Source organism: Candoia aspera, chromosome 1 (assembly GCF_035149785.1).
Source record: "Candoia aspera isolate rCanAsp1 chromosome 1, rCanAsp1.hap2, whole genome shotgun sequence".
Taxonomy (NCBI): Eukaryota; Metazoa; Chordata; class Lepidosauria; order Squamata; family Boidae; genus Candoia; species Candoia aspera.
In genome coordinates, this window is record NC_086153.1 from 76,088,251 (window position 1) to 76,112,375 (window position 24,125).

The 24,125-nt window shown below is 43.0% G+C and overlaps 1 protein-coding gene across 1 annotated transcript in view; it reads left to right on the forward strand.

Moving 5' to 3' along the window:
• The first annotated feature begins 442 nt into the window (after positions 1-442).
• Positions 443-24,125, forward strand: part of THBS2 (thrombospondin 2) — a 56,929-nt gene continuing 33,246 nt past the window's right edge. The window contains exons 1-6 of the mRNA XM_063307435.1: positions 443-553; positions 2,670-2,744; positions 4,617-5,173; positions 9,120-9,204; positions 15,825-16,021; positions 23,313-23,456. Of these exons, the coding sequence (XP_063163505.1) occupies positions 2,672-2,744; positions 4,617-5,173; positions 9,120-9,204; positions 15,825-16,021; positions 23,313-23,456 (1,056 nt within the window). The 5' untranslated portion in view covers positions 443-553; positions 2,670-2,671. The remainder of the gene's footprint in view (positions 554-2,669; positions 2,745-4,616; positions 5,174-9,119; positions 9,205-15,824; positions 16,022-23,312; positions 23,457-24,125) is intronic.

Consider the following 24,125-nt stretch of genomic DNA (forward strand, 5'->3'; position numbering starts at 1 on the left):
GCAAACCACCCCTTTCTTTCCTTCCCACCCATATCGCGGTAGCTTCGTTCGGATTCAGCGGACTCAACCTTTGGAGGCCAACCGGCTCCCTCCCTTCCCAGAATTAAAGAGCAGCAGTTTAATGCAAGCCGTGTGCGGCGGGGGGAGCGGCTGGGAACGGGTCTCTCCATTTCCCGCCTGGCTCCACCCCTCCCCTGAACGAAGAGCTGCCAATGCGCAGGGAGGGGGCTCGGAGGAGGAGTGCTGCGGTTCGGCATGTGGCAGGGCTGGGGATCGCCCTCCAGGTAGACGGCAACAAATTGTCTGCTTGGAATTGTAGTTTCCTCTGTTGGCTGATTGACAGCCCGCGCCCGGCTATATAAAGCGGGCGAGCGAGAGGCTGGGGAGCGACTTCAAAGACCTCTGAGCGGCCGCGCGTTCCTGCGCACCCCGACGCGGACAGTGCTTGGAGGGAGCTGGGCTTCGCGCTCCCGTGCAGCGGGCGGACCCTCTAGTCTTCTGGGCTTAGATTTGGCAGCTACAACCCGGAGGTTCGTGGGAACGCTCCTGGCAGGTAGGGGTTTGAGCCGACGCTTCTCGGAGAGGCGTCGAGGAGGGAGGAGAAAACCTTCAGTAAGTTTCCTCGTAAGGAAGCCCCGACTCGCGGCTTCGAGGAGTTTCGTCCTTCCTCTGCCCCCAGCGAAACTCCGCGAGTGAAGCGAGGTACTCATGTGGGACAGAGTCTCGATTTCGACAGGCACCCCGTGCATCTAATTCACAGTGCAACTGTCTGCCTGTCTGCTCCGAGGCAAGACCCGCTGAATTCATCGGGACCTGCTCCCAGTGATGTTTGGCCAGAATTAGAATTTCGGTCTGCGTCCAGACCCCTCTCCCCACCAACACGCACGGCCAGGGCACCGACTTTCTAATTTAATTAGCCCATACACTTGGCTCGTGCGTAAGAATTCATTCTTTTCCTAATTCCCTCTTGTAGAAAGGAGCGAGCTTTTCAATGGAGATCTAAACAGAAAATCTTTCTTTAGGAGTCATAGAAAGCACAACCCAGCGCTGGGGTGTTTTTCTTGCCGCGAGCCCCTTTAGGTGGGGGGAAACGGGAGCTATGTGCAAAGGGCTCCCACCCAAATCTGAGGCACTCAATCTTTGGGCAGAACTGCCCAATATCTAGTAACGTGTGTGCAGAAGTATGCAAGGCTAGACGTGTCTCGCCCAAAGAGTGTTGAGGAAGCTTGCAATGGCAGAAAGCCGTGTTCTCCACCCAATGCACAAGCCACAAGAGCGCCTTTGGGACACAGCCTCTGAAAAAATTCTCCTGCACAAGCTCTGTGAAATGAATATGACCTGCATAAGAACTTCCCTGTGTTTGATTGAGCTTAGCACTGGGGGCCTTCGTTTCCATCTGGGGCCCCTGATCGCATTCAGATGGACTTTCGGTACCCACCTATAGTACAGCCTTTTTACACCCCTGTTGGTTTCCTAAGGACAAACCCATGTCTATAAAGCCTGCTTTCAAAGTACAATCCAAGTAAAATGTTGCCCTTGCAAAAAGTTATGTATATGTGTACTGCATACTCTAATAGAGGTAAAAGAAATTCTTAAATCTCCCAGTGAGCTGAAATTGTGCTTAACTTTATCTCGCTTGGGGGTCACAGTCATATTGTGTGTGTGTGTGTTGATATACAGTTGTGTAGCTTACCATGTTTGTCAATGACTTGGTCACATCAACCTTTTTGACTTGCGGACATTTCTACCGGGTATGAATTTTCCTGCTTTGATGTGGAATAAATACACAGTTATGAGATCCACTGTGCAACCTTCAATAGATGTAGCAAATTTATATTCTACTTTTTCACTGCAAATCATATTAAATTTTCAATATTTAACATCTTGATAGCAAAACATTCAAGCAACAGTTAGTTATCCAATGAGTCTTCCAAGAACTCCACACAGTTGGAAACTTGTATTCCTGGCTAGATCATGAAATCTAAATGTTTTTATTAGTAAAGAAGCATAGAATTGATGAAAATGAAGAGTCAGTTTATGCTGATACAACAATAGATACAGAGAAATAGACTGTCTGCTATTTTTCCAGTGGTCAGTGTGTATATGTGTGTATATGGACTGGGTGTATGTGAGAGAAATGGGGATTTGCTGCTGAAGCATTAGCATAAGTTATATATGTGAAATCCTGCTGGAAATACCATTATCTTCTAAGAATGTAGCTCTGTAACTGGCCAAAAATGGGTTTAAGAGATTCAATAGCTAATAGACTATCCAGCACCCAGATGTCTCGCAGAAAACTTTTGAAGAAATTCTGTCCATATCATATATCTATTTCCTTGAATGTATTAGGAAGGCTATTACAGACTTGGGTTCTTTCCTGCCTTCTTTCCCTGAGTTTCAAATGAGCATTTTCACTCATGTCATCAGAATGAACACCAGATCAAGCTGATTGGCTATGCTTCTACTTCTGTGTGTGATCAAAGTAAAGCATATCGATCCTGTGCAGCAGCAGAAAATTATATATTCCCTATATACAACAAATAATTTTATATACTGTCATGCAGAGGAATTTTCTTAGCTGGTTTTCTTTCATGCTAATTGGAGATGAGTTAAGTGTTTAAAATAGGGAAAGGAGCCTCAATAATGGAAACATCTTGGTTTGTTCCTAGGCATGATGTTACACCGGAGTTGGTTACTGGGGCTAATGATCTGTCTAGCTTTGTGGATTTCATCACAGGCTCAAGGTAGGTCTGTGGATTTCAGTATTGTCTGAGCAGTTTCCAGCAGGCGAAACTTTAGTAACTGTATCATAATTTCTAACAAAAGTAAGGCTGCAGTTGTATGCACATGAATTTGGCTTGCACTTAAGAATACTGGCTCAAGTATTTCTTTCCACTGTGTGCCTAAAATAGCAAGTTGGAATAGACAATGGGCCTATCTCAAAAGCTGTGGTGGCAGAGGAGGGGGTCAAGAGGTGGAGATATGTAGATGAAGAACCTCTCTCCACTCTTACCTAACCACAGCACAGACATGCCATGATTAAAAAAAAAAAAACTGCCATGTCCCCATGACATTGCCTTTATCTCATCACCAGCCCATGAATGAGGCAGGATGATGACGACGACAATGACGATGATAATATAATTCATTGAACTTGTATGCCGCCTGCTGACCTTAGCTAAACTGGTATTGAAGTTGGGTTTTCCCCCTTCTTCCAACACCATCCAAAAGCAGCCTCAAAGTTTATAAAATCGGCTAAGCTTCTCTTCCTAACTTTGGAGGAAAATCCAGTTGCTGCAGTGGCTTGAAAGAGGCAATAGAGGCAGAATAGATTGATTGACGTCATGCCGATGGAGTTTTCTGCCACCTTACGAACTGGTGGTGGGCACTACAACTCAGCAGCAGGCAAAGGTCCAACATTTAAAATGGGCAGCAACTCAGGGTCAAACAGCTAACTACATGTGAGGATTTAGGCATCAGATTCACTTGTGATTAAAAGGGCACACCTCTTCCTCTTCCTCCTGAATTACTTGGCTAGTAAATGTATTTGTAATTTGGTTCTCTCGGAGAATTAAGACTCAGCAGACAGTTCGAAATCCACTGATGTTACTAGGTTTTGCTTATATGTTGCTCTTCTTTGAGAAAGCTCCCAGTGGTGTCCTTGACTTAGCAGATGCTCCAGGGTTGGATCTTTCTTGGTAAGCCAGGAGATTTGGCTTGAACTTTTATTCAGTTTTAGTAAGCACATCTCTTTCATATATTTCACTAGGAGACAGTAGCAGCTAGACAAATTTGCTTCATGCCAAAGAGCAGCAATTATTCATGCTAAGTATGTAAGCAGGTAGTACAATGATGTCACGCATGTCTTGATGTTATCGTGCAGATGGTGGAAATGATATCATTTTTATATTTCAAATTTAGTTACTGCCCATCTCACTCAAAGAATGACTGTGGGTGGTTTAGAATAACATTTAAAAAAATGATATCATGACATTAATGATGAATTTAAATCATTCCATTCACACGATAACATCATGAAGTATGTGTTGTCATTTCCATGAAAATACCCTGGAGGTAAGTTCCACTGAAACCATGCAAAGTTACTTTTTAACATGCTGTGTGGGTTCACACAATGTCTTAAACCATATGTTGACCCATCTAATTATGGATTATTCAGTAGACAAACTATGGTTTAGCATGTGCTTTAAGTCCAGAGCTTGAGGTATACCTGAGTATGAGACTAACTTAAATGATACCTACTGATTAATTCCCTAATTATTTATCCAAAGTGAGTCATTGATAAGAGTAGTAGGTTTGGATCAGAAATCCTTAATAAACATTTTTTGTTTAGGTGGCTGAGGCTGAAAACAAATCAAACTTTCAGCCTAAATTTCCCAGTCTGTAAAGTTGAGATACACATGTCCTACCTTATAAGTTTGTTTTGAGGATGAATGAGAAAACAGCTGCAAATTGCACTGTAATTTTAAAGAGCAATGATAAATAGTCATGCTAAAACTGTGCCAGAGAGAGAGAGAGATTTATTGGACAGATGATGGTCAGTCACACTGGACATTCCTTTGTTGTAACCATGTCACTGTTTGGCGGTGGCTTTGCAGATGGTGACAGAGAGGATGGGACCACTTTTGACTTACTGAAAATCAGCAACATAAACAGAAAGACAATTGGAGCAAAACTATTTCGGGGCAACATTTCTAATGTCCCAGCATATCGCTTCGTCCGGTTTGATCGCATCCCTCCAGTTAATTCAGAGAAATTAAGACAGATTATTAAACTGATGCAGCAAAATGAGGGCTTCATACTTACAGCCACCTTGAGGCAGGATAGGCGTTCCAAAGGGACCCTCCTTGCATTGGAAGGTCCTGGCATCTTTCAACGACAGTTTGAGATTATTTCCAATGGTCAAGACAATACACTTGAACTTTCCTATTGGGTTGACGGCGCCTGGAAACAGCATTCTTTGGAAGATGTGGAATTAGCTGATGTACAATGGAAGAATATCACGGTACAAGTTACAGGAGAAAACTACAGTATCTATGTTGGTTGTGACCTTATTGACAGCTTGAGCTTGGAAGAACCTTTCTATGAATACCTGAAAGCAGAGAAAAGTAACATGTATGTGTTCAAGGGAGCTACAAGAGAGAGCCACTTTCGGGTAGGTAACCTGCAAGACAGATGATCTGTAAAGTACAGGACCTGCCGTGGAATGTTATTTATATCTACTACTGAATTCAGTGAGTCTGTCTCTCAGGGAAGGTGGCATAGGATGTTTACTTGGAAACTGAAAGGTGTGGTAAGTATGCTGGGGGCTGTGATCATTTAGATCAGTTCATGGCATGGATATCACTGAAAATTGCAGTCTGAACTGATGTCTAGTTCTCCTCCTCCTCCTCATAAAATGGCTCAGGGACAAAGCACTTGATCTGTATGCAAGCTAGAAGTCAGTGACCGTCCCAAGGTACTAGTGAGCTAGCACTTTGGGGAGGAAAGGCCAGAGGGTCATCTCCATGGTTCAATGCTTTAATTTATTTTTTATTTTATTTATTAAATTTTTATCACTGCCCATCTCCCCCACATGGGGGACCCTGGGTGGTTCACAATAAAATTAATTAATTAAATTAATTCAACTTTCTCCAACCTAGTGTCCTCCAAATGTGTGGGGACTAAATTTCCAGAATTCACAGCTTGCATGGCTGGAGAAGACAATTCAAAGTACTGTGTTACACTTTACAAAGTAACATATAAAACAGGAAATGACATATCCAGCATTTCTAAACTATACAATATGGGGTGAGGGGGGGAAATAAGGTATGAGTGGCCAGTTTGGCCAACAATTTTCTGGTCTGTATGACATCTTGTTTCAGTCCTCCACGTCTGATCTGTTGGAGCATGATCACCTATAAGTTAACCATTTACAGGTAGCCCTCGCTTACTGACCACAATTGGAACTGACAACTCTGTTGCTAAGCACCGTGGTCTCTATGCAAAAAAATCACATGACTGTGCTAGACTTACCATGTCATTTCTATTTCTGTTGTGAAGTGAATCATTGTGGTTGTTAAGCAAGACATCACGTGATTGCAACTTGCTATTTCACTTCTGTGTTCTCCATTAATTCTGCTTGTTGGAAGCTGGTTGTGAAGCTTGCAAATGGTGATCATGTGACCGTGGGACGATGTGATGGACTATGCAAGGATTTGTCGCAAAGGTTTTTTTTTCCACCCATCATACCTTTTGAATGTCGCTAAACAAGTCAGTTGATAAGTGAGGACTACCTGTAGTATGTTTAACAAAGCACTAGAGCTGTCTTTCCTTCCCTGTGCTACCATCAGAGAGGTAATGCCCTCCAAATATAATTAGACTTCCATTCTCATCTTCTCATGCTGATTCATGCTAAGGAGAGTAGCAACATCTCAAGGGTCTTAAATTCCTTAATTAGCCCTAAATTAGACAGCTTCCCCAGCATTGAAAACTTAATAATGAGCTCAATTTCCTGAAAGCTTATGTTTTAACTGCACAATACTCTTAAAATACTCCTCATGGAATTAACAAAAATGTCATCCAGGTGAATTTTTGAAAGTCCGTTGTGTGTAGAATGTCTTTAGTGAACATAAAATAGCTATTCAAAAGTCATTGAGGGCTGCTGATCATATGTTGCATGACATCAGGAAGGGAAAAGAGGCAGCTTTGGAATATGGGTGCTTTAATAGGATCCATTCAAACAATACCTTGCAAGGATCACTTTGATTCTTTGGATTATGGTATTGTCTTAAGGAAGGACTGCTCAACTAAGATTGCTCTTTTGCACAACTGAAAAACAGGAGACAAGTATATCCAGCTGTTATATATTTATTTCTAAGTTACTACCTTTGCTTATCAAGAACTCAAGGCAGTATAAACAAAGAAATCAAGCAATACACACAAGGATTTATTTATTTATTATTCAAATTTAATTACCGCCCATCTCCCCCAAAAGAGGGACTTTGGGCAGTTTACAATAAAATCAGGCTCCAAACATAAACATTAAAATCTCATAAAAACGACATCACAATTATTATAACATGCAATAAATAAATATAAAATCCAAGAAGGTATAAAATCCAAGCTGGTGGGCGGGACTCTAGTGTGCTAGCCACCCCCAAGAATGGTTATTCACTTTCCCACCCCAGGTGAGACTGCAGAACCAAGTCTTCAAGGCCTTCCGGAAGGTCAGGAGTGAAGGGGCCTGCCTCACCTCTGGGGGCAAGATGTTCCAGAGGGCGGGGGCCACTGCAGAGAAGGCCCGTTTCCTGGACCCTGCCAGATGAACTTCTCTTGCAGATGGGGTCCGCAACATGCCCTCTGGATGATCGGGTGGGGTGGGCCGATGTAATGGGGATGAGACGGTCCCTCAGGTAACATGGCCCCATGCCATGTAGGGCTTTAAAGGTGATAACCAACACCTTGAATTGGACCTGGAAGCAAACTGGCACCCAGTGCAGCTCGCACAGTAATGGTGTTATATGTGCCGACCTTGGGGCACCAAAAATAACCCATGCGGCTGCATTCTGGACCAGCTGAAGCTTCCGGATACTCTTCAAGGGTAGCCCCATGTAGAGCGCAGCACAGATCCACATTCAAGATATTAGTAGTACTACTAACATGAGTTAGTAGACATTTCCGATGGGACAGAGGCTGCTCCAGATTATGGTATCTCTTTGGCCTAGGTGTTATTTGTCAATAATTGAGCACACTAGTTTGATTTAAAAAAAAAAAAGTCAGTTGCACTCTAAAGGATGTGGGGGGGAGGTAGATTTATTTATTTATTTATTTGTTTGTTTAGTAAATTTGTAGGCCACCCATCTCATATACATGACTCTGGGCAGCTATTTACAGTCCAGTGGGTCACATTTTTCAGAAGTAAGTCCCAATGAGTTCAGCAGAACTTCTCAGAAAATTTTACATAAAGGATTGTGACCTTAGTTGTTCCTAGCATTTCTAGACTGTGGGAACATGTCTATAAGGCTATCTCCCTGGGGTGTGCTAATTGATGGATTACACGCTAACAGCTGTATCTGTTCCCAGCTACATCTATCCTGTCTTTTGAAAGATGCTGAAGTACATATTCATGTCATGCTAGTCACACTGAGGAGACACATGTATATCTTTTTTCTTCAACGGGCCCTGAAAGGGAAAAAGTAAAATTAGAAATGGCTTTTTCACTCTCTAGAACAGGAGTGATGAACCTGTAGCCTTCCAGATATCCTTGGATTTAAACCTTTATCACTCAGACCACTGGTTGGACTATAGATAACTTACTCTGCTAATGACATGATGGTGGTGGAGACTGGAGTGAGTTTTCCATTTCTAATTTTTCTGCTCTTTTCTCAGCTCTACAAGCTGATTATGATGGAAAAGTGGTTAACCTTCTTTTCAGCCCTTAGATCTCAACTGTTCACCAGGAATAATATATAATTTGGTAAACGTACAGTACTAAATCTATCTAGGAGAAAACATGACTAATCTTATCAGAGATTATTTCTTACTAACCTCTTCCCAAGGAATGCTGAAAACTATAATTTCATGAGGTTGGTAAAGGCTGTTATCAGGAAATATTCATTATCATCCCAGGATTTGGGTGGTAAAAGCCAGTATGAGCTAACTACTATGCTATAAATTATGTCGTTGTTATATTTCTCTACAGTATAGAGTTATTGTACTTTTTTACACCCTTCCTCCATGGGAGTCACAACAGTATGCATCATTTTCCCCCTTAACATGATTTTATTGTAATCCAGTGGTATAGATTAGGTTGAGAAATATACTTGACTAAGATCATCTGATGAAGTCCATGTTAAGAAGGGCTTTAAATTATGGTCTTCTAATTCTTTGTTATTACTCCTTTATTATTGTGTTTGTGTACCACAACACTGAATATTAGAACTTTGGAAAATATTCTGGTGGAATATTAACTCCTATGCCAAAGAAATGCCTTCTTTATGCATGAACCAATGTATCTGAGAAACATTTTTATCATAGTAAAAATTGCATTTGTTACTTTATGCATAGTAGACAAAAGGATATCACTAAAATGTATGAGAAATACTTCTGTCTGTTTTCAGGGTCTCCTACAAAACCTTTCTTTGGTTTTTGGAACTTCAGTAGAGGATATTTTGGACAACAAAGGATGCCAGAGAAGTCAATCAGGTAAGAAGAAGATGTAGCATTGTTAATTCTGCATTTATGTACATCATTTTCCTTCTGTGATAGGCCATTTCCCTTCTCTATGAGGGAAGAAGAATGGTGGGGGCAAGGGGAGAAGAGAATGGAAACTGAATGAATAGAATGGAAAGTTTAGTATCGTTGGTAATTAATACAGTTAGGCATGAGCTGTTCTGCTTGCTGTACTTCTGACTTCTCTGTTGGGCATCCTCCTGAGGCACTGAACTGCAACTCCTAGCCAACATGGGCCTTTGCATATGGTACCTGGGAATTCCTAGAACTGTAGTTCAACCCATCAGGAAAACGCCATCCAGGGAAGGCTGCCCTGCTGAGTTAAATAGGCACACAGCAGCGACAAATAACTTCCATTCCTTGCAGGGATGAAATTCTAGTAAAATTATTTATTAGTAGACCTCTTCTCTTCTCTTCTCTTCTCTTCTCTTCTCTTCTCTTCTCTTCTCTTCTCTTCTCTTCTCTTCTCTTCTCTTCTCTTCTCCTCTTCTCTTCTCTTCTCTTCTCTTCTCTTCTCTTCTCTTCTCTTCTCTTCTCTCTTCTCTTCTCTTCTCTTCTCCTCTTCTCTTCTCTTCTCTTCTCTTCTCTTCTCTTCTCTTCTCTTCTCTTCTCTTCTCTTCTCTTCTCTTCTCTTCTCTTCTCTTCTCTTCTCTTCTGCTTTTGGCAAAGTATAAAATACCCGTTAGCTCAAATACTCCTGACCTTTTTGTCTTACTTTCAAAGTGTCCTTGACATTATTCATCTTAGGAAGTCATAGAGAGAAATTCAGAGGAAAGCTACTGAAATCAGAAGTTTAAAATGAGACATGCTCCGGTCTACCTACATAACTATTACCCCTCTTTTACTGTGTAGAAGCACTTTTATTAAGTGCCCAGGGTGAGAGGATGATGAAAACAGAGGCCCGAGTCCCACATTAAACTAAGCCAAAATGTATTTTGATTATTTTTAGTTTCATATATAATAAATAGTTAGCTAATTGTGGTTTGTTCAACGAGCCACGATTAAACAAATCATGAGCCCAATCATAGACTACAAGGTCTGCACAATGTCCTCATCAGGCAAGGGGAAAAAAAGCAGTCCTTGAGCTAGAAAAGCCTTGCTGGAGATAACATTTGGGTGCAATAATAATAGCAGCAATAACTTTGGCCCGTCACAGCTCATCATTCATGTAGGCAGCAGGGAGACTTCAAGAAAGCTTTTGAGAAAGCACTTTGTAATTGGATTGGTTTCTAGGGACAATGGCAGTCCAAACAATGTAGGAATAGCTTTAAAAACTTTTCAATACTTTTATTAAAAGAACTGCTCCCTCTCTTCTGTGCTGTAACCATTTAATTAATTATGTAAGTAGTGAACTGGAGAGCCAGTGTGGTGCAGTGGTTAAGGCACCAGGTTGGAAACCAGGAGACTGTGAGTTCTAGTCCTGCCTTGGGCACGAAGCCAGCTGGGTGACCTTGGGCCAGTCCCTCTCTCTCAGCTCTAGGAAGGAGGCAATGGCAAGCCACTTCTGAAAGACCTTGCCAAGAAAACTGTAGGGATTAGTCCAGGCAGTTGCCAGGAGTCAACACTGACTCAAAGGCACACACATACACAAAACAGCAAATATATATTTAAAATACTTTTGGCAATTAGTCCCTTAAAAGGCACATTCTGCAGTACAGCTGCTTTTCCCCACCGCCACTCCTAGGAAGAAACGGACAGGTGTGTGCATATCAGGCACAGTCTGAAATTTAAAATGGGAATATTAAAATAAAGGAAGAAGAATAAGAAGTTTATCATGCAAAAGAACAAGAGGAGGAGGAGGAAAAGGAGGGAGATCTTGGTTAAATAAGAGAACAACTGCCCAGAGTCCCTCTTCTGGGGGGAGATGGGCGGTGGCAAAATTTGAAAAACAAATAAATAAAACAGTAAATGTTGATTGCTAATTGCCACCATATTGCCTTTGGAAGTGATGGCTGATCACATACAACCTCAGCTCTACTAAGGTTCATTTTGCCACTAGTCTTCCTCAAATTATGTTTGACTGCTGGTGATTTCATGGATATATCTATACAGTTTTCTTGACAAAAATACTGGTTTGCCATTGCCTACTTCCAATGGTCACCCATCTAAATACTAACTAAGTGTAGCCTTGTTTAGATTTGTGGAGATCAGACAAGGCTACTTAGGTGTTGCCATACTGTGACTTTAGGAGGCAAAATCACAAATCAATTAAATCTTAAAATCCTAGCATGAGGGAGCTGAAGCCTCTTGCCATTTTGCCACAGATGATGGGATGATGGCACCCTGAAATGCCTGAATCCATCTGGGCAATAGCAGAAGAGAGCTGGGCATATAGGATGAAACTTCATTTAACACACTAATTGAGAGAAGGAGTATCCATTATTCACAGATATCCATTAAATATGAAATAACATCTTTGTGAATATTATTTGTGTGATGATGTAATTAAACAAACGATGCCATCCACAACACAAATGATATAAATCGATGCATTTGACTTAATATATGCAAATTAAAATTTGATTCATTGCATACTAATTCCTTTTACTGAGGTCTACTAAATAGTGGCTTCACTATTAACAAAATTGCGGTATTTGTAGTGTAGTTTAACTGACAATTAGATCTTCATGAAAGGTGATTTTTGAGCATCAGGAACACACATAACCCCTTAGGAAGATCTGGAAGCCCCATTTTAAAGATAAATCATGGAAATAAATACAGAAATCATAACTTACCTGGATCTTGTATTTGTGAATATCAACAGTATCTTGAGTTGTTCTCAACATCAGAAAAAAATTGAAATGCATACCTTCTGTAAATTAAAAATGAACTGCAGGTATTAGAAACCCTGATTTCCAACTTAGTAGTTCATTGATTGGTTTATTTAAACCAACCCTATCTCCCAAACTATATTTTCCAAAGTACTAAGTGGGATTGGGTAATCTCTGCCTTTCTAGATGTTGGATTAAAATTCCTATCCACCAAAGCAGGTGTGTCAAGAAATCAGGAGCAAAAACACCTGGAAAGTCATAAGCTATCTTCCCATCTATAATAAAACTGACAAGTCAATTGACTGAATATTAAAGTGTATTTTAAGATCAGTGTACATCCACCCAAAATGCAACGAATTGACATGTAATCTAGGGTCCAACTTATATCTTTAAAAGTTTAGATTTGTATTCTGTACCATTAAAACAAAATTGAATAAATATATGACATCCCATGAAGACATCATTTATTTGGGATATATTTTTGCACTAAGAGATAGAGGACAAAGAAGGATGCAAAATCTTGTTAGCAGTAATGTACCATTTAGAATTGTCTTAAGCAAATGATCAGGAGGAGGGGGAAGGGCCTGACTTGCCAGAAAAGATCAGCCCAGACATAGTTTTTTGCTGGAAGTCAACTGCCAACAGGATTTTTTTTCTCTGTTACTGTTTGGAATGTCTATAGCTCCATTATGATGACTGCAACCTTAATATGCTTGGTCAAGATTCAGTTGAGGTTGGTGTCAGAGTCTCAAATTAATTACCACCCAAATGTTGCATGTGGGTAGCCCATAAAGCTTTTGTGTTTACATGGTAGGGAGACATCATTTTATTCCATCAGGTTGACACTTAAGCATATTCCATTCCATGATACATTTCTCCATTGTGCAGTGTTGCATTTTTAGGGTTTCCGGTCTGGAGACAAAAATAGCCATGTGATTTAAATTTCTCAGTACTGGAAACAATTCATTATAGATTTTGGAAAAGCATTTACTTAGCTGTTGTCACCATGATTAAACTGATTAGTTTCATTAGCAGTAATTTTTCCCCTGCCAAACAGTTTTTCTTGACTGAAAGTTGTATTTCTGATTATTAACAGATCAAATATCCATTTTTTTCTCCCATTTAGCCACATTGACGTAGTGCTATTATTTTATTTCCATTCTGGTATTCCTTCTGATTTTCACTACTATAACTAAGCATAAAATGATGATGTCAGTCTGTTGCTCTTCCTCTAGAGTCACTGGTAAAGCAATGAAGAAATATCAGTGGATTTCGGAACACTTTAAATAGCAACGTCTAGAGGGCAATACCTTTTCTTATTGCCTTGGTTCTTATAATTTGGCTTTGCTTAGGGAAGATACTGTAAGAAGTCTCGATATGGGACATGGCTTAAAAATTTATGAAATCATGATAAATAATTAAAATATTCTGAAATAAGGATTCTAGCAATGCTGTTTTTATTTCTCTTTATGGGTATGTAATACGTAATGCTAAAATGTACTGGAATGCAAGTGCTCCACCAGTGCTAAATATTGCCAGACTTTATTGTAGAACCTGACCACTCCAAAAAGTCAATTTATACAAGACAGACGATGAGCTTCCAAACTTGTTTCACAGGAAGTGATGATGCAGAGTACGGAAATAAATTTTTAGAAGGAGATGCAATGGCAAGGAAACAGAGTCCAACTAAATGCTTGAGGAAAAATTCTGGGGGAAGAGAGGATCATCTGTGGGATGGATTGCATAGTGGATTGTTCTTCAGGTTTGGACCAATTTGTGGAAGTCATGGAGATCCATGGCTATTAGGCCTGATGGCAATGTGGCTGCCTCTGAAGGCCATCTGCTGGGAGACTAGTGGGCTTCCTGGTGCAGTTGGTTGGCCACTATGAGAACAGACTGTTGGACCAGATGGGCCAGGGCACTGCTTATGTTTTTATGCTAGGGATATACCTGGTATGGGCCATAGTAAAGGCAAGAATAATATTGTTGCAAAATTTTGCATGGAGCAGGAGATTGAATAGGTGACCATGAAGGCTGCTCCAAACTCTAAAATTCTGTGAGTCTTAGTCATATTGAGAGCAAGCCTCTTCACCTGTAGTTCTCAAACTTATGCCAAGAATCTAGAGTTTAAGAATTGTGCCTCTGAATTTATCTTTTTTTTTAAAAACTGCATTTGTTCTTTTGGCAAAAGTGCTGTCAGCAAGCATAGTGCCAGCATTAGGCATGCTCTGACAGAAATATGCTGCTTTCTGCCAACTCAGTTTAGAAAGTGTGTTGTCTATCCAAAGGGAGTGAAACATACATTGAAGTAATAACAGTAACGCTTAAGGAATCTTAATTTCTTCAATTTGGGGGGTTGGAAAATAGAGTTTAGAGGGTAAAAGATTGCCTGGAGAATCCATACAATGCAATCCTAGTCATGTTCTCTCAAGAGTACCCCCCTTTTGTTCAGTGGGGCTTTCAGTAAGTTTAACACTACCCACCCTCCAGTCTTATTTTCTGTGCCTTGAAATATCCAAAGAAGGCAGAGATCCCTTAGGGCAAAATGTAGAAACAGATTACTGTTCTCACAGTGGAACGTCCTCATTCAGCCTCATTTCAAAATATGTTTCACAGGGTTCTTTCATCCCCTCTCCCCATCCATTTGATTTTCAGGGAGCTAGGAAGCTGCAGAAAGAGAGGGGGCAGCCCCCTTCTCCATCCCATTTACCTTCCATTCTCTCAGCCAGACCAACTAATCATGGTGCATGTGATGCCACTATCCCAGAGGAAAAGCAGTGCAGAGGGGGAATGAAGGTCCCGATTTCCACATAACGCTGCCCTCACTCTGAACTGGCAAAATAGTTATTAGGGCTGTACAGTGCTTTGGATTTGATTACGGAATGAGCTTTGGACTCTGCAGAGGTGCAAACATAACTCCTAGCTGGAACATGAAAAGATTTGGGAATCAAATCCAAATCATTGTAATGCCAAGTGCAAAAAAAGGGGGCGACTTTCCATATCACATTACTCTCATTGATGGTCTGATATTCTCTCTCTCTCTCTCTCTCTCCCCCCCACCAAGGGTGTCTGCAGGGTGTAGTCAAAAAAGTCAAAATGGTGGCTGTGGCCACACCCTGTGGACACCCTGCTTCCTTCTTTTCACTATGAAAGGGGGTACATTTGGTCGATGTGGAGTTATTTTCCTAAAGCCACACGCCCATTACTACTCACCTTTGTTCAGCCACCTTCAGTGATGGTAAGAAGTGTCTCCAATAACTGACAGCATTCTAAATCTGTTCAAGCAATTTGTTTGGACCCTTAAAAGTCCTTTAAATGGATGATTACAGTGTCTTGAATGCATTCCTATTATACAGTCATTTCTCAGGGAAGGCGGTCAAGACCCAAATATTTCTTTTAGCTACTTTACCTTTTTTGCTTCATTTTTAAAGTAAATATCAGGAACCAGAATGCTGAAAAAGCTTCAGGAGTTATTTCAGAAGGGTAATGTTGTATATGATACATGTTATGACTGTAAATGAATTGCACAAGTTTTGCTGTTTTCTGTGGCATTTCCAAAGAACTTTTCCATTACCTTCTGAGATTGGAGAGGGTACTTTTTTAGATTTGGGATCTAAACTGTGAAGAGGAATAACTATAATTGAAAAGAGCTGGTGTCCAGCCTCTTTCCTTCTGGGATATAATTTGGATTGAACCTGCTCCAGAAGAGACCCTCTTGCGGTCCACCTAGCACATCAATGTATAATTTGAGCCAAAGGTTATAATCAGTGGGAAACGGTTGCATATACATAGTGAGTCTCACTTGGTTTTCTTTCCTTGCAGCTGAATCGAACACTATCAGTGAGAACACAGACATCCTTCATCTCAATCCTCCAGTCATGACAGAGTATGTTGGAGAAAACACAGAGAAGAAAGCAGAATTCTGTGATCGCTCTTGTGAAGAGCTTGGGTCTATGTTTACTGAACTCACCGGACTACGAGTTGTTATCAACGGCTTGACTGAAAAGTTAAACAGTATGGTAGGTAACTTCAGTCATTCCTGTTCTAAGTGGTATCTGGCCTTGGGTTCCCAGGAAATAGTTGGAAAATTGGCTATCATTTCCAGCAATGGATGATGGAAATTCTAGTCTAACTTCTGGGTTCACATGACTTATAATAACTTTTAAGTTATTATGAGGGTTCTCTCTCTCTCTCTCTCTCTCTCTCTCTCTCTCTCTCTCACACACACACACACACACACACACACACACACACATTTATTTAAGGGAGAAAACATTGATCAATATCACTGGGAATATCTTGAGCCTTTTGCTTGAGGTTCTACTAGGCATTCATAATTAGATTCCCAAAGCACAGTTTCTTTCATATCCTTAACCCAGAACACATAATGCTTAAAAAGTCCCTCCTTGCTGATTCTAAGGTATGGGCTATGTAACATCATGTAAAATACATGTACCATGCTTTTCAAAGTAGGCTGGTTCCAGGCTCAGTCATACTTGAATTCAGTTCACTGAAATCAATAGAATAACTTAGTTCACAATTTCCTATGAGTCTAGTCAGGTGTAAATTAAGTAGCCAAAATAGTCAGGCTGAACTGAGCTAACATTAGGGTGGCTGAATTGTGTGTGTGTTTATGTGTGTGTGCATGCATGTGTGTGTAGGGGTGGGGTAGAGGGGCAGGGTAGAAGGATGATTGGAAGGGGTGTTCTCATTGGATTTGGAATATTGGAAATTATTTAGAACTTTTTTCTTGTTTTTGCCTGGTCCTGTTGGATTTTGGTGAGATGCAGCTCAGTTCCTCTCTGCCTTGATCACTAACAGCTCCTTTTTGGGGCTGTTCTGCTGGTCTATTTCTCTATTCATTTGGCATATATATTGGAATCAGGTGGTAGAAAGGTATCTCAGCTGGCAAACTTATGCCAGTTCCAAAATGCTTCAATCGCTTTAGTTAAGATGGTAACCAACTCTGTGCTATTAATCAAATTCACACATTTTTATTTGCTTGCTTGCTTGCTAGATTTATTTCTGCTTTTCCTCCAATATCAGAAGCTGGCTTGCATGGGGCTCTCCCTTCATTTTGTTCCCATAATAGCAACCCTTTGAGGTAGATTGGGTTGAGAGAGAATTACTGGCCTCAGGTCACCCAGTCAGTTTCTGTGGCTGAGGTTGAACTTCCATTGGCACCTCCCTCATCTTCTTCCAGCACCTGAACTGCTACACCACAGTGGCTCTCACCATACATTTGAAATAGATCTGAAGTGGTCTCATGTGTGGAACAAGAGTGGAATCCAGTTTTGAAAAAGTTCTACTGGAGGAATAGTTTTTCCACAGGATGTATTGTGATCTGCATAAGCTTGACAAGCATGAATTGTAACATTCATTGAAATTTATGCCTGAAGAAAGAACATGGCAATTGAATTGCTTGCTTCCTTTTTGGCTAATGCATTAGCTGGGTAAAAATAATATCCTTTCTGTAATGGTTGCCTAATCCCAAATACTCAGTCTCACAAGCTCGGGCTTAAAGATAACTGATTTATTAAAGGAATAGTATGCAAATACAGAGAAAGCTGAGAATGAGCAAAAGCGCGCCAAATACAAACTTAAAAGCTTTGCCTGTGAGCCAGTCCCGCCCCAATCACCCGTCAGTGCGCACCCCCTCCCAGGTGCTAGGAACCGTTACACGCGCCTGGGAAAGTAACCTTGAACAGGATCGCAAACCCAAACACACATTCCAAGGCTCCAAAACAACGGAGGGTGGAGGAATGGAAAAACCCTGAACGAGCGAATGAACATGGGAAAGAGCTTGACGTGTGAAACGTTACAATGTTAACAGAACATTGAAATGGGGAACATGACATATCGCCCCCCCAAAAAAACAATGCTAGGGAGCGGGCTTGTCTGGGTAGGCAGAGTGAAAGCGTGCCACTAGTCGAGGCGAGTGGACATCAGGGGCAGTCACCCATTCAGGATGAGGGCAATGCTTCCAACGAACGAGGTACTGCAAAGTGGAACGCTGGCGATGAGAGTCTAGGATCTCTGCTACCTCAAAGTGTTGCTGGTTATCAATCATGCGAGGAGGTGGTGGAACCGGTTGGGGATGCCAGCGGTCCGACGGCAGGTAGGGCTTGAGCAAACTGCAATGGAAAACAGGATGTAAACGTTTGAGGTTGTGGGGCAAATCGAGTTTAAACGTAACAGGGTTAATTTGTGCCACAATAGGAAAAGGACCCACAAACTTAGGACCAAGTTTCTTGGAAGGTTGTGGTGACTTGATGAATTTGGTTGATAAATAGACTTTATCACCTACAGCAAAGGGAGGTTCAGGTGAGCGCTTTGCATCAGCATGGCGTTTGTAAGTGGTTTGGGCATGGAGCAGAGCTTGCTGAATGTTGAGCCATGAGTCTTTGAGAGAGTCAGCCCAGCCAGTGAGTGATGCTGGTAGGGGTTGTGGATGGGGAAGTTCAGGAATAGGAACGAAGTCCCAAGCGAAGACAGTCTTAAAAGGAACTTGGCCAGTGCTCTGATGTACGGCATTGTTATAAGCGACTTCTGCAAAAGGGAGTAAGTCGACCCAGTTGTCCTGTTGGTAATTGACAAACGCTCGCAGATATTGTTCAAGAGTAGAATTGACCGCCTCTGTAGAGCCGTCCGTCTCCGGATGCCACGCGGTGGAGAGGGCTTGCTTGGTGCCTAGTAGTTTTAAAAATGCCCGCCAAAATTGTGAGGTAAATTGTGTGCCTCTGTCACTCACCAAACGGGTGGGGATCCCATGAAGGCAGTACACGTGAACGAGGAAGAGGCGTGCCAGCTGTTGCGCGGTGGGGATAGAAGTGCATGGAATGAAGTGGGCTTATTTGGAGAAAAAATCTTTGACCACCCAAATGACGGGTAGATCAACGATAAAGTCCATGGAGATGTCCTGCCAGGGGATGGATGGGGTGGCAACGGGTTGAAGGAGACCTTGAGGTTTGCCTGTTTTGCGCTTTGTAGCTGCACAAACAGGGCATGATGCGACATAGGCTTTAAGCAACATTGGCCACCAGAACTGCCGCCGAACGAGGTGGAGTGTTTTTAAATACCCGAAATGCCCAGCCAGCTTGTCATCATGGCAGCACTGGAGGATTGTCTTTCGCAAAGCATCAGGCACATAGAGACGATCATTGTGCCAGGCAAAACCGTCGGTGAAAGTTACAATGTTTTGATTCGTTTGTAACCAAGTGTCATTTTTAAGGTGGAGGAGCAACTGTTGTTGCAAATCCGATGGAATTGGCAAGCGCGGCGAGCAGCTGGGAGGCGGGGCGGCTGGAGTTTGCATTTGATGCGCCCGCGCCTGACTGCGCGTCACCACAGCCAAACTCAATTGCTTTTCGGTCCAGACTGTACCTTGGACCGTTGGCCCTGGGCCAGCATCTTGGGGTCGGCGGGAGAGCGCATAAGCTAAAAAGTTTTTCTTGCCTGGTATGAATTTAAGGGTGAAGTCAAAACGGCTGAAAAACTCAGCCCATCGAAGCTGTTTGGGGCTGAGTTTACGACTGGTGCTTAGTGCCTCGAGGTTCTTATGGTCAGTCCAGACTTCGAAAGGGTTTGAAGTCCCTTCCAATAAGTGCCGCCAAGTCTCTAAAGCGGTTTTTACAGCAAAAGCCTCTTTTTCCCAAACGTGCCACCATCTCTCTGTTTCGGTGAATTTGCGCGAGAGGTAAGCACAGGGTTTTAAGGCGCCAGAGTGGTCCGATTGGAGCAGCAGTGCTCCGATTGAGAAATCAGAAGCATCCACTTGTACAATAAATGGTTTGGCAGGGTCTGGATGCTGTAAAATTGGTTCGGTAGTGAAGATTTGTTTGAGCGCTTCGAACGCCTGTTGACAGGTTGGAGTCCAGTTAAGGAGCGCTCCTGGGTTTTTTGAACGCTGCGTATCCCCCTGCGCTTTAGTTTTCAACAGTTCAGTAAGGGGGAGGGCGATTTCAGCAAAATTTTGGGCAAATGCCCGATAGAAATTGGCGAATCCAAGGAAACTTTGTAATTGTCTCCTGGTACGTGGAGGCTCCCATGCCACAATAGCTTCCACTTTAGCAGGGTCCATTTCAATGCCCTTAGCGGAAATTCTATATCCTAGATAATCAATTTGTGATTGATGAAAGGCACATTTAGACAGTTTAGCATACAACTCTGCTTTTTTCAATTTAGCCAGCACCTGACGCACCAAGTGAATATGTTCTGACATGGTTTCAGTATAAATCAATACATCATCCAAATACACCAGTACTCCCTTAAATAGGTGGTCGTGCAGGACCTCATTGATAAGTTGCATAAAAACCCCAGGCGCCCCCGACAAACCAAAGGGTAAGACTTTGTATTGAAAAGCCCCGAGAGGACAGTTAAACGCTGTTTTCCACTCGTCCCCTTCCCTTATGCGAATGCGAAAATAGGCTTCTCTTAAATCCAGTTTTGAGAAGATTTTGCCTCTGGCCAGATGTGATAACATATCTTTGATCAGGGGCAAAGGATATTTATTTAATATTGAGACCGCATTGAGCCCGCGAAAATCGGTACAAAGCCTCAATGAGCCATCCTTTTTTGGTCTAAAGAGGACAGGAGCCCCTACCGGGGAATTAGCAGGCTCAATGAAACCCCTAGCCAGGTTTTTGTCAATGAACTCCCTTAGCGTAGCCAGCTCTTTGGGAGACATGGGGTAGATTTTTGGGTGAGGTAACTTTACATTAGGTAAGAACTCAATGGCACAGTCTGTTTTTCGGTGAGGTGGCAAACGATCTGCTTCTTTTCCCCCAAACACATCAGCTAGATCCTGATATTGACTGGGCAAGCCCTCTAGTGGTGAAAGAGTTCGTACTGTAGTAGTAGCCACCCGACCTCCCTCCATGTCCTCTAACAAGTCCTTTGCAGGTACTTTATAAAATCCATCAGCAAACGTGACTGTTCTATGTAACCAGTTGATAAAAGGGTTTTGTTGCACAAACCAAGGCATTCCCAAAATCACCAAAGGGCCCCCTACTGGAGCTACGACAAATGGCAGTTTTTCCCAATGGGTGCCCATTTGTAAAGCCACCAGTCCAGTAGAGTGTGTGACTGCCTCCCCCCCTGCCATGGTCCCATCCAATTGCGTGAAGACCATGGACCGTGGCAGAGGGAACGTGGGCAGCTCCAGGGCAGCTACGACGTCAGGATGCATCAGCGAACGAGAACAACCCGAGTCCAGCATGGCCCAGACTTCGACAGTTTTAGTTCTAGAGCCCAATTTCACTTTGACAGTCGTTGTAGGGAAGTTCCCACTCACCGAATCGTGGTCGCGCCCGGTTTCCTCCACCTGTCCCAAGGCGCCCTTCAGGACAGGTGGAAGGCGTTTCCCGCCGGCTTGTCGAATTGTAATTCCTCGTCCTCATCCCCGAATGGGAGGTCCGGAGGGTCGAGCTCAGCACAGGCAGCTTTCAGCTTGCGTGGCAGGGAGGGCGATTTTCCCGGTGCTTTCTCTGGCCGCTCTTCGGGTCGGCGCCTCGGGCACGAAGTAGCGCGATGCCCCTCTTTTCCGCATCTTAAGCACTGACCTTTGGAAAACCGTCGCTCCTTTTCCTCTTCCTAGGTTTTTGGTTTGGGGTGGCTGGCAAGTCCAGTCATCTGCGCTGCTCTGGCCAGTCGGGATTGTCTAAGTTCTTTAGTATGGGCATAGGTCTGCAGGGCGTTTTCTGCGCTGCCCGCCAACTGAATCCATCCGTGTAACGTTTTAGGGTCGTCTCTTCCCAGCGCCCAACGGAGGATTTCGGGTTCTAGCCCTTACTTGAACATCTCAATTAAAGTTGGTTCGGACCAATCTTCCACCTTTCCTGATAAGGCTTTAAATTCAAGCGCATAGTTTGCAACGGAGAGGGACCCTTGGTAGAGTTTTCTCAGGGCGTTTTTTGCTGTCTCTTGGGCTAAAGGGTCTTCGAAGTGTTGTTTAAGTGCCCACAGAAAGTCATCGAAGTCCTCTAACTCGGTTGCCTCGGTTTGGCACAGTTGCACATACCAATCAGCTGCCCTCCCTCTCAGTTTGTTGGCAATAAAATTGATTTTGCCATGTTCCGAACGAAAACTTCAGCCCCAGTCCTCCATGTAATGCTTAGCATTAGTCATAAAGAAGGAGAGTGTAGTGGGATCCCCATCGAACTTCACCCCAAAGGGTGGGAAGTTTCTTACCGGCTCGGCTGGCTGTGGCGGCTCCGTAAACGTCAACGTACGCCGAGCCCCCAGGGGTGGTCGATCTCTGGGCAGTCTTGGCTCTCGTCCTCCCTCCTGGCGGGACGCTCGAGTCCTGCTCCTTCCCCTGGGTGGTAGGGTGCTGTGTCTTGGGTAAGCCAGCTGTGACGGCTCTTCCTCCCAATCTTCCTGAGTTGGCTCTGTACCCCTGGGGAGATCCTTTAGGATTGTCACTATCAGGTTCATTTTGTCCTCGATTGCCTTTATGCGAGCCGGAGTGACCGGCTCTTCTGCGGGTTGGTTGGTTACCACCACCCTCGGTGACAAGGGGATTTCGGGTTCCCAGGATAGTTGTGGGGACCCCCTCCCCGTTGCACTTTCCACTACGGATTTGTGTTCACTCCTGAGGCTCTCCTGCATGGATAGCAGCAACTCATCTAATTGAACATCCCGCATTTCTCGACGGGCTGCTCTTTGCGCTCTCGAAGTTAGAGCGGGCCGGGTCCTTGTCAAATCCTGCTCTTCCTCGCTCCCTTCACTCACGCGAAGCTGTTGGTCGGTCATCGCTAGCGCTCCCTCTTACCCAATGATTGGATGGGGCTAGCGGAAGATGATTGAAATGATTCTCAGCTTTATGTAATGGTTGCCTAATCCCAAATACTCAGTCTCACAAGCTCGGGCTTAAAGATAACTGATTTATTAAAGGAATAGTATGCAAATACAGAGAAAGCTGAGAATGAGCAAAAGCGCGCCAAATACAAACTTAAAAGCTTTGCCTGTGAGCCAGTCCCGCCCCAATCACCCGTCAGTGCGCACCCCCTCCCAGGTGCTAGGAACCGTTACACGCGCCTGGGAAAGTAACCTTGAACAGGATCGCAAACCCAAACACACATTCCAAGGCTCCAAAACAACGGAGGGTGGAGGAATGGAAAAACCCTGAACGAGCGAATGAACACGGGAAAGAGCTTGACATGTGAAACGTTACAATGTTAACAGAACATTGAAATGGGGAACATGACACTTTCTAAGTATTCTGAGTTTCTAAACTAACAGCAGGTAGAGTTTTACATTTTTTTGTTCATGGTATATTCAGTTGTAATCATTCATCTGTTTATTGTACAGTCAGAGGTGAATAATCAAATTGTATCAGAATTGCTTGGCCCCAATAAAGCACTGAAGAACCAGTCAGCTTGCTGGCAAGATGGCCGTGAATTTGCAAATAACTCACACTGGGTTGTGGACAGCTGTACAAAATGTAACTGCCAGGTGAGCCTTTTCATACTATGCACTGTTCCTTCATCCCAGTCATGATGTGATGTTTTGAAAGTCTTCATCAGTGCCCAGGATGAATGGAAAAATACCAATGGACTGTCTTAATAAGCTTCCTTTTCTGTTACAAATTTAATGTTTAACTGACAGGGTGGTAGGGTTGTCATTTCAAACCTTAATCAGATGCTGAGCTACCACAGACAGGAATTTTTATTTGTGGGACTGTCTCTCCGATTGTTCCTACCCATCCCACTAGATCCAGCAGAAGGGGCATGTTATGGGTCCCTTAGAGAGCCCTTTCTGTTGTTGTGCCTGCCCTGTGGAACATCATCCCCCTGGAGATCAGATTGGCCCCAACCAATGGCTGTGTTCCTGGGCTTGGGAGTTGGGATGTCAGTTATTGCTCGTGAGATGGTTATGCTAATCACAGTTTGATTCCTGTTTGTTAACCTTGGCTGCTGGTTATGTATTTTATTTTCATTGTTTGTTGTGCCTTTAATTTGTTAGCTCCCCAGAGTCACCATGGAGAGATGAGTAGCCATACAGATTGAATTAAACAAACAAACAAGTAGGAATTTATCACATAAAATAGCGTAAAATGTTCAATTATAAAATGGTGATCAGTTCATAATCCAGTCCATGTGAAACTCTTTGGAGGAGTAAATC